This window comes from Lagopus leucura, unplaced genomic scaffold, assembly GCF_019238085.1.
Source record: "Lagopus leucura isolate 7727_CA_CO unplaced genomic scaffold, USGS_WTPT01 Super-Scaffold_100009, whole genome shotgun sequence".
Classification (NCBI taxonomy): domain Eukaryota; kingdom Metazoa; phylum Chordata; class Aves; order Galliformes; family Phasianidae; genus Lagopus; species Lagopus leucura.
The window spans coordinates 20,162,591-20,176,128 of record NW_024962266.1 but is presented as its reverse complement, the minus strand read 5'-3'; the positions used below and the strand labels follow the sequence as shown (position 1 = coordinate 20,176,128).

At 55.2% G+C, this 13,538-nt stretch overlaps 2 protein-coding genes across 2 annotated transcripts in view; one reads left to right on the top strand and one right to left on the bottom strand.

The window, feature by feature from the left end:
* Window positions 1-9,240, top strand: part of ZSWIM5 (zinc finger SWIM-type containing 5) — a 64,945-nt gene extending 55,705 nt beyond the window's left edge. Inside the window, exons 7-15 of the mRNA XM_042874063.1 lie at window positions 388-564; window positions 2,069-2,215; window positions 3,015-3,152; window positions 3,543-3,803; window positions 3,907-4,042; window positions 4,709-4,866; window positions 6,031-6,194; window positions 6,509-6,590; window positions 6,705-9,240. Coding sequence (XP_042729997.1) covers window positions 388-564; window positions 2,069-2,215; window positions 3,015-3,152; window positions 3,543-3,803; window positions 3,907-4,042; window positions 4,709-4,866; window positions 6,031-6,194; window positions 6,509-6,590; window positions 6,705-7,567 — 2,126 coding nt within the window. The 3' untranslated portion in view covers window positions 7,568-9,240. The remainder of the gene's footprint in view (window positions 1-387; window positions 565-2,068; window positions 2,216-3,014; window positions 3,153-3,542; window positions 3,804-3,906; window positions 4,043-4,708; window positions 4,867-6,030; window positions 6,195-6,508; window positions 6,591-6,704) is intronic.
* An 893-nt stretch (window positions 9,241-10,133) lies between these two features.
* Window positions 10,134-13,500, bottom strand: UROD (uroporphyrinogen decarboxylase). Its single transcript, XM_042874065.1, is given in 12 exon segments — window positions 10,134-10,406; window positions 10,543-10,609; window positions 10,812-10,912; window positions 11,108-11,245; window positions 11,385-11,546; window positions 11,756-11,953; window positions 12,049-12,111; window positions 12,390-12,469; window positions 12,556-12,668; window positions 13,333-13,391; window positions 13,394-13,440; window positions 13,443-13,500. Coding segments are annotated over 12 exon segments (1,251 nt in total). The 3' UTR covers window positions 10,134-10,241.
* Between the last annotated feature and the right edge of the window lie 38 nt (window positions 13,501-13,538).

Below are 13,538 nucleotides of genomic sequence, written 5' to 3'. Positions count from 1 at the left end.
ATAGCTTTGAAAATGACATTTTGGTTGCAGAGCAGCTGTGTGAAGGAGCACAACCATTGCTGCAGGGAAGCAGTGGGGTTCAAGACAATGGATGCCCTCTCCTTCCTTCCCAGTTCTCTTGCACACACTGTGGTGTTTACTGGGAGGGGTGATGGTCACCCCAATTTGCCCCGATGCCAGTGACATGCTCAGGGCTTCCTTTCACGCCTGTCAAGGTGCAAGGTGACCCTGGGGCCGAGGAAGGGGACGTGGTTTGGTAGGCATGGTGGTGATGGGTTGGTGATTGAATTGATGACCTTGGAGGTCTTTTCCAACCTTGATGATTCCATAAGGTGCAGGAGGGTCCCACCGCTGCCCCAAGGCTCTGACGATTTATCCTCTTTGCAGACTCACTGGCCAGGCCCAGACGAACCGTGTTCACCCGTGCCATTGAGGGCTGTGACCTGCACTGGCAGGACAGCCACCTGCAGCGCATCATCAGCAGTGACTTCTACGTGTCCCCTGCCTACCAGCGGGAAGGCGAGAGTCTGCTCTTCAACTCCCAGGGGCAGCCGCTGTGGCTCGGTAAGCATCCAAGCAGCAGCTCCAGCGTGGCCTGGGTGGATGGATTGGTTTGCTCATGGAAAAGAACCACCCGAAGCATCAAAGGAGTTTTACTACCCTGCATCCTTGCAAGGTTCAGCGTTATAAATTGAAAATATCTCGACAACCTAAACTTTAAAACCTCAGTAACTAAGTGTCTCAGGATGAGAGCAGGTGAGACGGGAGGCTTATGGGTTCCTTGTAACCGTCAGCACTCAGACTGACCCCAGAAAAGATGTGAGCCCTCGCATTTCTGGGAGTGTAGACGCCTCATCTGCACAGCAAAGAAGGAGAATGTACAGATATTGAAAGGCCAGAGCCCACCACTGCTCTGTCCTTTGCTGGCATAGGTAGAGCAGGAGAGGACATTTCTACTCTGGGATAGATTTCCCATAGCAGCTGTAGGTGGTGGCATGGAGTTGGTGCTTCCATGGACTGCATCTAGAATAGATGTGATAAACACATCTCCATTTCTGTGGCACAGACTCTGGTGAGCCTTTAGGCATAGCTGGTTGATACAATCACCTTGATTTTGGCTTTAGTGCTTTTGCTTCCTTGGTTCCCCTTCAGGGAACTTGTGCTGGGACAGGAGTGAGGTTTGTCAGCAGCTTGCATGATGAATTCAGTGAGAAGCTGAATGTTTCATCCATTTAGCGAAAGGAGTGAACAACAAGAAGGTCTCCAATAGATGTGTTTGTTCTTAAACCTCTTCCTCATGTTCCTTGCTAGTGACCTCTGGGATGTGGAAACCTCATTTGTGGAGGTGGCTGTCTGCATTTCCAAAGCTCTCTGGTCTTTTCCAGGAATAGAAATGGCAGATCCTTCTGCCATAACTTTAGATCTTCTGTGCTTGCCTTTTTTTTTTTTTTTTTTCCCCTTGGTAGGACATTCTGCAAGAAAATGGGATTTTTGCTGCTTGTTATGCGGCATGTCATGTCATCTGCTCCTGCTAATTTCTCACTCAGTCATAATCCTCTCCACAGTTGCTTGTGATTTCAGGTGAGCAATGAGCAGCAGGAGCAGATGAATTTCTAAGCAACTTTGAGTCTTGGGGGTTTCACGCAACTGTTCCTAATAATAAAACACCAGGTAGGAGGGCTGTGGAAGAGATGAGGTCTCTGTGGAGTTCACTCCGTGCAGCAGTCACAGAAGCAGTTCAGAATGTCATCCCAAATCTGCCAGTGTCCCCAACACAGAGCTGAACGCACTTTGCCACTGCTTCCCCTAGATACAGTTTGTGGGGGGTCAGGATTTAGGGGCTGCTGCAGGCTGGACGTGGGGAGAAGTCCCATGAGTATTCCCAGTAGGCATCCCAGCCAGGTGCAGCGGGAGAGTGAGGACATACAGGCTTGCAGCTGGGGTGTGGGGCAGACGAGTAGAAGAAGATGCCCTGAAGCCTGGTGCTGTCAGGTTTTCTTTCCTATCATCCCCTGGATTTCTGCTCTCCCTTGGCTCAGCCCGCCCTGTGTCTGCCCTTGCCTTGTAGAACACGTCCCGACAGCCTGCGCCCGGGTGGACGCCCTGCGCTCCCATGGCTACCCCCGGGAGGCTCTGCGCTTAACCGTTGCCATCATCAACACCCTGCGACTGCAGCAGCAGAGGCAGCTGGAAATTTACAAGCATCAGAAGAAAGGTAGGAGCAGAGGGGCTTGAGGAGGGGCCCGCAAGTGCTGGCCGGGGTGTCCCAGGTGGTGGGGAAGACTCTCAGAGCTCAGAGGTGGGGGAGCACTGTGTGGGACTATGTGCACCCAAAATGACAAACTGTCCATTTGCTTGAGTCCAATTGCTTGAGCCAAAGTGCCGCTATACCCATACATCGAGGACGCAGAGATGCCCAGGGACACAAGCTGTTCCTGCTGTCTGGTTGCGTGCGCGGATCGCACGGGTGATAGCAGGTGATGCTGTTTGCCCGCAGCACTGCGGTAGCTGGCTGCTTGTGCTACCTCCACACTGCGTTTACATTTGCTGAGTAACATGGACAGGAGACTAGACCAGCGTCACTTATTTTGCATTTGCAGTTGGCAGAGAGTTGGGGCTGGTTGCTGCATTGCTGATAGTGGTTTGGTAACTCCTCTGGGCCTTGCTAGCTCAGCCAGTTTGAGAGCGTGCCTTCCAAATCATTCAGGCAACCACTGCTTTATGGACATTCCTGTGTGCTCCTGGGGACTGAGGTTGAGCCACTGCATCTCCTCCAGCCTTTTGGGGCACCTTTTTGTACTGGGTTCCTGCTCTTCCTATTGTCTGAGTGCCCTTGTGGTGGCTGCTCTGAACTGCTCGTGGCCGTTGGAAATTTCCCATGGCCCCTGGAGGTACCTGTGTCCCTAGCCCATGGGGTAAGAAAAAGCCTCTGGTCTTGGAGACCTCTCTGGGTGGAGAACCCATCATAAAATCCTCACTATTAATTTGTTTTTTTTTTCCCTCTTCTTTTTCAGAGCTGCTGCAGCGAGGTGCAACAACCATCACCAACCTGGAGGGCTGGGTAGGCCACCCTCTGAACCCCATTGGCTGCCTCTTTCTCACACTGACCGAAGCTTGTAGATTAGAAGAGGAAAATTGCCTTGAAATCTCAGGTACTGAGTGCTCTCTCACTCTCTGCCAGGCAACTCCAGCTGGTCCTGGGTGCAGTGCTTGGCCTCAGGGCTCCTGAGCCCCACGCTTCCTGTCCCCAGCCTTGGGGTTTGCAGCAGAGCAGGGCAGCTGCTTGGCAGAGCTGAGCCAAGATATGCTCATCTGGGAAAGGCTTTGTTATCAGCTGTGTGTCCTCTTGCATGTGTCTCAGGGCTCCTATGTCTCACAGTCGAGAGCAAGGAGAAGGGTGAAACCTCACATCTCCATCATCTTTGGGTAACCAAAGGCAGGCAGCAAAGGAAGTGTTGGGTCTTGCTTCTGAATTGGAAAGGTTTTTTTCTCAGCCCTCTAAGAGGCTCCTCTAACTCTTCTGTACCTCTCCCTTCTTCCAGACACCGGGGACAGCAAACCCCCTGTCTACCAGCATGTGCCCGTCACAACCGGCAGCCAAGACAGTGGCGAGTCCTACCTGTCCCTGGCCTTGGAGGTGGCCCTGATGGGGATGGGCCAGCAGAGAGTGATGCCTGAAGGCCTCTATGCCCAGGACAAGGTGTGCCGCAACGAGGAGCAGATCATAGCCCGTCTGCAGGACCTGGAGCTGGACCCAGTGCTGGTGCAGACCCTGAGGAAGCAGTGCATCCTGCTGCTGGAAGGTGAGGGCTTCTCTTTGGGGTAGCAAAGACAGCTTTGGGGTAGCTGTGTACTGATGCTAGTGATGTACTCGTAATAACAATGGCCAATGGGCTTTGCTTCTAGGCGGCCCCTTCAGCGGCTTGGGAGAGGTGATCCACCGTGAGAGTGTCCCTATGCACACCTTTGCCAAATACCTGTTCTCTGCCCTGCTGCCCCATGATGCCGACCTAGCGTACAAGCTGGCTTTGCGGGCCATGAGGTTGGTGCATGACTTGTTCTGATTTTTGTTGTGGGGAAGACAGACGTCTGATGCTCCCTTTATCCGTGGGGACGTTTCCTTTCTGTAAGACCTGGGATTGATGACGTTCAGGTCAGGAAATGAGAGTGTGGAAGGGCTGACATGGTTCTTCCACTGCAGCAAGTGAAGCTGGGCTGCTGCTCTTTCCCTTGACTTCCTGAGATTTTCAGGCTTTGGAATATCACCACTCAGGCAGGTAACCAAAAACCACTGCAGAGGCCCTGGGGAAATGTACTGCTGCTTCTGATCATAACTGGGCATCTTAAGGAGAACCAGATGATGCAGACAGGAGTGCTGTCGGGCTCTTTGACATAAAAGGAGCACAGAGGGAGGAGGATTTTCTCTTTTTCTTTTTTTTCTTGCCTTTTTGTTGTGTTTTTTTTTTTTCCCCTGATGCTTGTGTTTTTCCTTCCAAGTTTATAAATCACTTCACGGATCATTCTCCTCTTTTCAAGTCGATCTGAGATTGATCCCCATGCCCATGTGGTGTGCATGCAGCCCAGCAGCCTCTGCACGTGCATGGCTGCAGGAGGCTTTCAGAGGCACTGCAGGATACAGCCCCCTCCTCGCTCCCCATCACCACATCCTGGGGCTGATCTGACATTGTCTCCTCTGTTTGTCCTTCAGGTTGCCAGTGCTGGAAACCACAGCACCGTCCGGTGATGTGACTCACCCCCACCACCTGGTGTCGGTGGTCCCCAGCAGGTACCCACGCTGGTTCACCCTGGGGCATCTGGAGTCACAGCAGTGCGAGCTGGCATCCACCATGCTCACGGCGGCCAAAGGTTGGTGTGGCACCAGGGGTGATGGACAGGTAGCTGCCCAGAGGCTGGGGAGGGATTTGGTGGGGAGCAATACTGCAGGAGTGATAGGGAGGCGGTCTAAGAGTGCTGGAGTGCTTGGTGTGGGAAGCACTCAGCAGCCTCTCCAGAATTGGGAAGCCCTTTTGAATCCTGTAGGATGTGAGCGATGAGATGTGGCTGCACAGAAAGGATTTTACTGGAGACAAGTTTCCCTTTGCTCAAGTCTGACAGACAGCAGCATAGAGCCTCCTTGCCCCATCCCTGGAAGTGCCCAAGGCCAGATTGAATGGGACCTGGGCAGCTTGAGCTGGTGGGGGGCAAAGCCCACAGCAGGAGTTGGAAAGGATGGGCTCTAAGGTCTCTTGCAACCTAACCCATTGTATGACTGTCTCCATCCTGTCCTCCTCCACCTCTCTGCTTGTCTGGGGCTGATAGCGTCATGCCTCTCCTTGCAGGTACCTGGATGGAAGTGGCTTATCCTTAGTTTCTCAGCCCCTTGTGGGGATGAGAGCTTTATGCTGGGGCTGTAGAGCTGGTGGATTACATCTCTTTCTCCCGCTGTGTCTTTCCCTGGGTGTTCCCCCGCCACAGCATGTCCCAATGCGATCCTGTGTCCTCAGAGCGTTTCTCACCCACGCCCCCGCTAGCCGTTTTTGGGAGATTTGGATGCTGGTGGTGGTGCAGGCGGCTGCTGTGGGAGGCAGGCGATATATTTAGCTATTAGTCATCTGAGATGTCTGTGTGTACCCAGGTGCAGTGCTAGGGTTTTCACATTGCTGTGTGTTTTTTTTCAGTTTTCTTTGCATGAGATTCATCTGCTCCGTTGGTGGCTATGGGAGTAGAAACACAAATCTGGAACAAGACAGGGTGATGGGGCGCGTCAGCATCTCTGGTCTGTGCTCGCATCAGAGGCCCCTCTCCCCATCCTGTGTCCAGGAGGGGCTGATGTCCCCCACAGGGCTGAGCTGGGGGTTCAGGCTTGGGGTCAAGTCAGGAACCTGTGCAGGGGTCAAGTGGTTTCCAGGGAAGCATCATGATGCTATGGCCAGTAAAGGCATGGATAGACAGCACATCTTGGGTGATACAGTAAAGCTGGATGTTACCGGGGGGAGGCTGAGCCATCTGACCATCCTTGCCTGCATCCAGGGGACATGCTACGTCTGCGCACAGTGCTGGAAGCCATCCAGAAGAACATCCACTCCTCCTCCTTGATCTTCAAGCTGGCCCAGGACGCATTCAAGATTGCCACACCAGCCGACAGCAACTCAGACACAACACTCCTCAATGTTGCGCTGGAGCTGGGGCTCCAGGTATAGGATTGCACGCATGATGCTGGTGGCCCTTTTGCCCTACTAACTCTAGTGATGGTCTTCTACCAAGCACATGGTCGCCCATGGCACGCAGGGGTCTCGTGGAAGGGGTACATTCATCATTGCGTGGCCTAGAGAGGTAGAGCTCAGCCTCTGCTGAGGTTTGGGGGAAGTTTTGGGTGAGGCAGCACTTGAAAGCCTCGCGGGGAGTCGATAGTGAGCAGGGTCATGGAGAATTTGGGGGAGCACCGTGGTGTTAAGTGGCCTCAGTGGATCCCCATAGGGTAGAGGGTCACCCTGTGTTTGTCTCGCAGGTGATGCGCATGACCCTGTCCACCCTCAACTGGCGGCGACGGGAGATGGTGAGGTGGCTGGTGACATGTGCTACGGAAGTGGGTGAGTGTCTGGCCCACGTGTGGTGGAAGAAGAATGGGCACAGGGATCCCTAAAGCCACTTGTGTCCCTGGGTTTTAAGTTTCTGAGCTCTCCTGACCCCTGTGTCTCTCGCAGGAGTGAGAGCTCTGGTGAGCATCCTGCAGAGCTGGTACTCGCTGTTCACCCCTACGGAAGCCACCAGCATCGTGGCGGCCACGGTGATGTCCCACAACACCATCCTGCGCCTGAGCCTGGACTACCCGCAGCGGGAGGAGCTGGCCAGCTGCGCCCGCACGCTGGCCCTGCAGTGTGCCATGAAGGACCCGCAGAACTGCGCCCTGTCCGCCCTCACCCTCTGCGAGAAGGACCACATTGCCTTCGAGACCGCCTACCAGATCGTCATCGACGCCGCCTCCACCGGCATGACCTACACCCAGCTCTTCACCATCGCCCGCTACATGGAGCACCGGGGCTACCCGCTGCGGGCCTTCAAGCTGGCCTCGCTGGCCATGACGCACCTCAACCTGGCCTACAACCAGGACACGCACCCGGCCATCAACGACGTGCTCTGGGCCTGCGCCTTGAGCCACTCCCTGGGCAAAAACGAGCTGGCGGCCATCATCCCACTTGTGGTGAAGAGCGTGCACTGTGCCACGGTGCTGTCGGACATCCTCCGCCGCTGCACCATGACGGCCCCAGGGCTGGCCGGCATCCCCGGCCGCAGGAACTCGGGCAAGCTGATGTCCACCGACAAAGCACCCCTGCGGCAGCTGCTGGACGCCACGATAAGCGCCTACATCAACACCACCCACTCGCGGCTCACCCACATCAGCCCGCGGCACTACGGGGAGTTCATCGAGTTCCTCAGCAAGGCCAGGGAGACCTTCCTCCTGGCGCAGGACGGGCACATACAGTTCGCCCAGTTCATTGACAATCTCAAACAAATCTACAAAGGCAAGAAAAAACTGATGCTGCTGGTGCGGGAGCGGTTTGGGTGAGCCAGTGGTTTGGGCAGGGTCCGGCCGCAGCACGGGGACTCGGGAGAGAAGAAGGAAGGAGAGCGGAGAAGACCTTCCCCCCATCGGCAGAGGCTGCTCCGTTCCGTTCTTCTGTTTCTTTTTTATTTTATTTTATTTTTATTTTTTTTTTTAATGTTATTTTCTTTCTCGGATTTAACCATTTCACACGCTGAGAGGATCCAGAGATTCTTTGGGCACAAACCAAAAGGCAACCAGGAAAAAGGATGGTTTGCTCAGCCCCTGCCCTCCCTTGCCAATACCAAAAGCTAACCTGGAAATCTAATACCTCTTTCCTGAAGAAAGCGGTCGCTGGAGGGATCGGAAGGTTGCAAAGTGCAAAAATCTTTATAATTATGTTGGGGGAAAAAAAAAATGAAAAAAAAAAAAAAAGGAAGGGGAGAAAAAAAAAAAAGAAAAGAAAGAAAGAGGGAAAGAAAATGAAAGAGAAGGATGAAAGAGACAAAGAGCAAAGGAACCTGCAACACTAGAACCTCATGCGTCACCAAAAGCGATGGCTTTGCAGAGCGCTTCTCCCGCCCGCCCGAGACATGCAAACTCCTCTATTTGTGAAGATACTTCAATAAAAACAAGTTAAAGTAACTGTTCTCAGGGATTGCTTACTAAAAGTAACACACACACAAAAAAAAAAAGAAAAAAAAAGAAAAAAAAAAGCATTTATGATACTGTAAATACTATAGTATATGTGTCAATTATTAAATTGTAAAGTTATAATTATTTATAATTCTGTCTTTTATTTGGGGGATACTTGAAATTGTCGTGGGCTGGGGGGATTATTTTTATTATTGCTATTATTATTATTATTATTATTATTATAACTATTATTTAAAAACAAACAAACAAAAACCACCACAACCACAGACAAAAAGAGGAGGAAGCACGCAAACATTCTCAGGTTTCCACGGCATCGTCGGCAGCAAGAAGGGTGTGGGGGGAGGCGGATGTCCGCACTCAGCTGGGAGCACCGGGACGGACGGACGGACAGATGGAGGGAGGAGCAGCAGCCTAGCGCTTGAGGACAGCGAAGGAAAGGATGAAGGACTCTGCTGGGATGTGCACAGACTCCGGCTCCCGAGTGGCAGAGGACGGCGCGGGAGCGACGCGGGCACCCAGTGGACATCGCCCAGCTCTTCGCCTGTGCCCCACGGGCGCCCATGTGTGAGTGCGAGGTGCGTGGGTGCGTGCATGCCTTCATCTTGGGGGGGAATGGGGCTGCCTGGGGGCGGCTGGACTCTCCCATCCCGTCCCACTGGGAAGGCAGGGATGGATGCTCGCCCCGAGCCCGCAGCGGAGCCTTCGGCCCCTGGCCGGCAGCTCTGAGGTTTTGCTTCGTTATTTTTCCGACGGGTTGGGAGGGCTGGGAGGGCCGGGGCCAGTCTGGACAGTGACTTGTAGTTAGGAACATGGGCTAGTTATCTGCTGTCTGGTTTGACTTTAATTTTTGGAAAGTGACTTTTGTCTGCGCTCCGGCCAGGAAACCAATTGTACTCAGTATCTGTCGCCACCGAAATAGCATTCTTCAACCAGTCTGTTTTTCTTCTTTTTTTTTTTGTTTTGTTTTGTTTGTGTGCGTGTGTGTATGTGTGTGTGCGACCTCTTCATCTGATGTTTAATAATAAAAGGGATGAACATTACCATGCGTATGTACCGTGTTTCTCTGAAGCCAGAGGGATCTCCAGACAGCCTCATGTTGCGTGCAATGCAAGCATGGCACATCCCCGGTGTATGCAGCATCTCAATCCCCCCTGTGGTACCCAGCACCCCAAGAAGGCTCACAGAGAATCATGTGCAATCCAGGATGTGATTCCTCACTGTGCTCAATCCACTCTACAGCTGCCCTGTGTGCTGTGGGATGTGTTGTTGTATCCCCAGGCTCAGGATACTGCCAACACCCAGCTTTGCTTTTTGCAGTGGGTGCTGAGCCCCAGGCACAACTGCTTGTGGGGAACAGAGGAGATGAGATGTGTGGCTGGGGGATGGTCCCAGAAAGGCTATGTGATGGCCTTGCTAACACTATGCTATCAACTGCTATTGCAGCCAGCATGGCAGCATCTGGTGGTGCTGGTGCCTGGAGGGTGCTGGCTGTCTCCAGGTGAGTCCTGCCAGGTGGACCACCAACTTCATAACAACCTGAATCACGGTCATGCTGCCCATTTCCACCTGAGCAGGGCTGTGGCATTGGTTGTTGAGGGCTTTGGCAGTGCTCATGCTGAGCCCAGGGTGGCATGGGATATAAGCCCTGAGCTCCCCATGAAAGTGCCAGCTCTAGGCACCCCTTCTCCCCTGGCAGGGCTGAGTGCATCCCTAGTGCCAGGAGATGGCCATTGCACTGAGCACATCCCCTCTTGCAGGTACATAGCATAACAATGCATAGACTGCAAAGGAACAGCGACCCTGCTTCCCTGGTATCCCTGCTTCCCCATCAGTGTCCCCTCACCAGCAGGATGGGGATCAGGGTCTCCTTGGCCTCACATGCTAATCTTTTCCAAGGCCGATTCCCTACTCCCAGCTAGAGCCATGCAGATGCTGTGGAGAAGGTGCTAGTTTAATGCTGCATCACAACCTGGAGCAAGCTACCCTGTGACAAAAACATATTCAGGGTAGTTGTGCACAACCTGAAGTCCTGTCCCCAGGCTCAGCCATGTTTATTGATGTGGCGGGAATGAGCATGCACAGCCTCCACAAAGGCACCCACGTGCTCAGGGTTCATGTCTGGGTAGAGGCCGTGACCCAGGTTGGCAATGTAGCGTTGGGTTCCAAAGCTCTCCAGCATTTTCTTCACCAGCTCGCCAATCTTCTCCTGTAGATGTCACAGGAGACCATGTATCAGTCTCAGCAGGTTGATACACCTGTCCCCACCAGTCCTGCCCCCATCAGCCTGGGACATGAGCCAAGGTCACAAGAGGGGAAATGGGGGCAGGAGGCCCATGGCTCACCTTGGGTGCATAGAGAGCACAGGGATCCAGGTTTCCTTGCAGGGTGACACCTTTCCCTACCTGTGCACTGGAGCAGGGAGGAAACAGGTGAGTTGCTGTGTGTGATGCAGAGATCAGGGGCAACTGTAGGACCCCTAGAGCAGCTCCTGGCTGCTGTGAGCTTCACACAGCACTGGAGCCTGGCATCCCCTCCTCTGCACCAGAAAATTCCAGGCCTGCGATGCAGCAGGGCAGCCACGCAAAGTAAGAGTGCTGTGCCAGACTCTTACCGAGCTTCCTGGGGCTGGATGGTCCAGTCAAGACCGACAACCTCGTAGCCAGCTTGTGCCAAATCACGCAGTGCGTAGTGTGCATCCTTCGCAAAGACAATCTGGGGAAGGAGGAGATGGGCAGTAACTCCAGGGGATGGAATCCAGATGCCAGGGACAATGAGAGACACAGGTACAGACACTGTCACACTGCTACCTTGGTAGCAGCCCTTTGTACCCTCTCCCAGCCTCCCCCTCAGCCATAATCCTCCATGCACTCCCAGGAAACGGGGACATCCCAGGCAGCTTGGATTTACCATGGGCACCAGTGGCAGTGCCTCTGCTTTCAGCTTGCTCTTAACATCCCGGGCGATGTCTCGGATGTATGGCAGGGCGAACTCCTGAAACTGTTCTGGGCCTAAATGCCCTGCATGGGACTCAAACAGTTGGAGCGCCTGTTGGATAAAAAGGGCCGGGTGAGCTGCAGGTACCATGTAGCGCCTCGGTCCCTCATCCCACAAGCTGGACCCCTCTGCTTCTTGTCCCCAGTCCCTGCCCTCCTGCTAGGACCTGTCCCCATGCCCCAGGACACACCTGCGCTCCAGCAGCCACCTGCCCCACGAGGTAGTCAGTGACAACATCAGTCAGCAGCCGTAGCAGTCGGTGGCTTGCTTCAGGGTGACGGTACAGCCAGCTTTTGGCCTTTGCCATTGTAGCAGAGCCACCCCCTTCAACCATGTAGGACATAAGCGTCCACTGCAGGAAGGAGAGGAGCAGGGTGAGATGGAAAACATGTGAAAGGGTTGGTTGTGGGATCGGTGCTGAAGAAGGACTTGTGTACACGAGCAGCAGCCCTACGCATTCCCTGCCTACAAGCTGGTCCTTGCAGCTCTGGAGGTGCCAAGACCAGCATTACTCCAGAGGGAAGAGCAGAAAAGCCCACTTTGCAGACCCATATCACTTACAGGTGCCCCAGAGAAGCCGATGAGGGGCACCTTGCCCTCCAGGCTGTGCCGTGTCAGTGTGATAGCCTGGAAGACGTAACCCAGTTCTGCAGTCACATCCACTTTCTGCCGTAGTTTCAGTAGATCCTCCACCTCCTTCAGGGGCTCTGGAAACATGGGTCCTTTGCCGGGGACCATGACAACCTCCATGCCCAGTGCCTGGCGACAAGGTAGAATGGAAAAGGCAGGAATATGGCAGTTCTGGATCCAGCCCCATACCCAGTCATTGCTCCCCACCACTGACTGTGACTCACCTGGGGCACCACCAAGATGTCAGAGAAAATGATAGCAGCATCCAGGGGGAATCGTCTGAGTGGCTGTGGATAGTGGAGAGAAAAATGTAGAGTGGGTGAGGGTTTGAGTCCCTCTCCCTGTGAGGGCTGGGCACACACGTGGGGTGCAGTGGGATCCCCAGGGTGGGGCAGGGCCCTATCTGATGCTGGGGGTCACTCCGTGGATCAACTTGGGGACCTTGAGTCAGGTTTTGGGCTGCACAACTTACTGAGTCACTTGAGGCTAAGGGCCAGACCTAAAGTTTCTTCCACCTCTATCCCAAGAGAGGAAATGGGACACAGCCCCTCCAGAGAACAATCACCTGCAACGTCAGCTCACAGCACAATTTGGGACTCCGGCAAGTGTCAAAGAAATCCTGAGCGGCCCGGGTCTCCCGAAACTCTGCAAGGAACCAGCCATGGTGACAAGCAGTGTGCTGGCTTTCCATTGCCCCCAGCCCCCAGCCCTGTACACCACCCCTCACTCACCAGGCAGGTAGCGTCCCGCCTGCCGCATGCACCACACTGGGGTGTGTTCTGTCTCCTCGCCGCGTGCCGCACGCAGGAACGTGTCATTCTTCAGCTTGGGGAAGCCCTTGGGGCTGCAGGAGGGACAGCAGACAGGGCTCGTCATCATGAAGGGCGCTGGGCACCCCAGAAGGTCCCTGGGGCAGGGCCGGTGGCTCCCCGGCCAACGGCTGCAGGGAAGAGTTTGCTCCAAGCTGGGACCATGGTGACAAACGCTGACTCTGTCACCCGCCAGGGCCTCTTCCGGGGCAGCAGGGCCCTGCTAGGGGACAGGCGATGCCTGGCCCGGGGCTCTTCGAGATTACGTTATCACTGGCAGCAGCTGCTCCCGTAGGGGGAGGCTGGGGGCCTGCAGGGCCCGGCGCTATCTGGGCTCACACGCCACACGTCCCCAGCCTGCTCCTGAGCTGGGCCCCAAGGAGGGGACGCACGTGGGGGGCATGCAGGGCTCAGCCCTGCCGCGATGGGAGGCAGCCAGAGGACAGACCCCAACACCTCCAGAGCGGGGCCACAGCGGTGCTGGGATCAGCGCCCTCAGGGCCGCCCCGGGTGTCTCCAGCTCGGTGCCGCAGCAAGGCGCTCAGGGTCGCTGATCCCGGTGCCACCCCTCTGTCCGCAGCGCGGGATCGCAGTGCCGCGCACAGCTGACCGCGCGAGGGACCCCGGGGCCACCCCGGTGACAGGCGCCCGAGCCCCACGCGCAGGCACCACGGGGTAACCCCGCGCCCGGTAACTTACAGGAGCCGCTCGCCGCCGTCCATCCCGCGTCGCTTCCCGCCCCGCCCTCGTCCCCGCCCCGCCTCGCCCCGCCCCGCGGTCGCCGCCATCTCACTGTAACCCCACCCCTCCGTACGCCGCACGGGCGCCGCCATCTTGCCCCGCCCTCATCCCTCCGTGCGCCGCCATCTTGCTTCGCTCCCCGCTTTTCCGTACAGTTCGTGGGC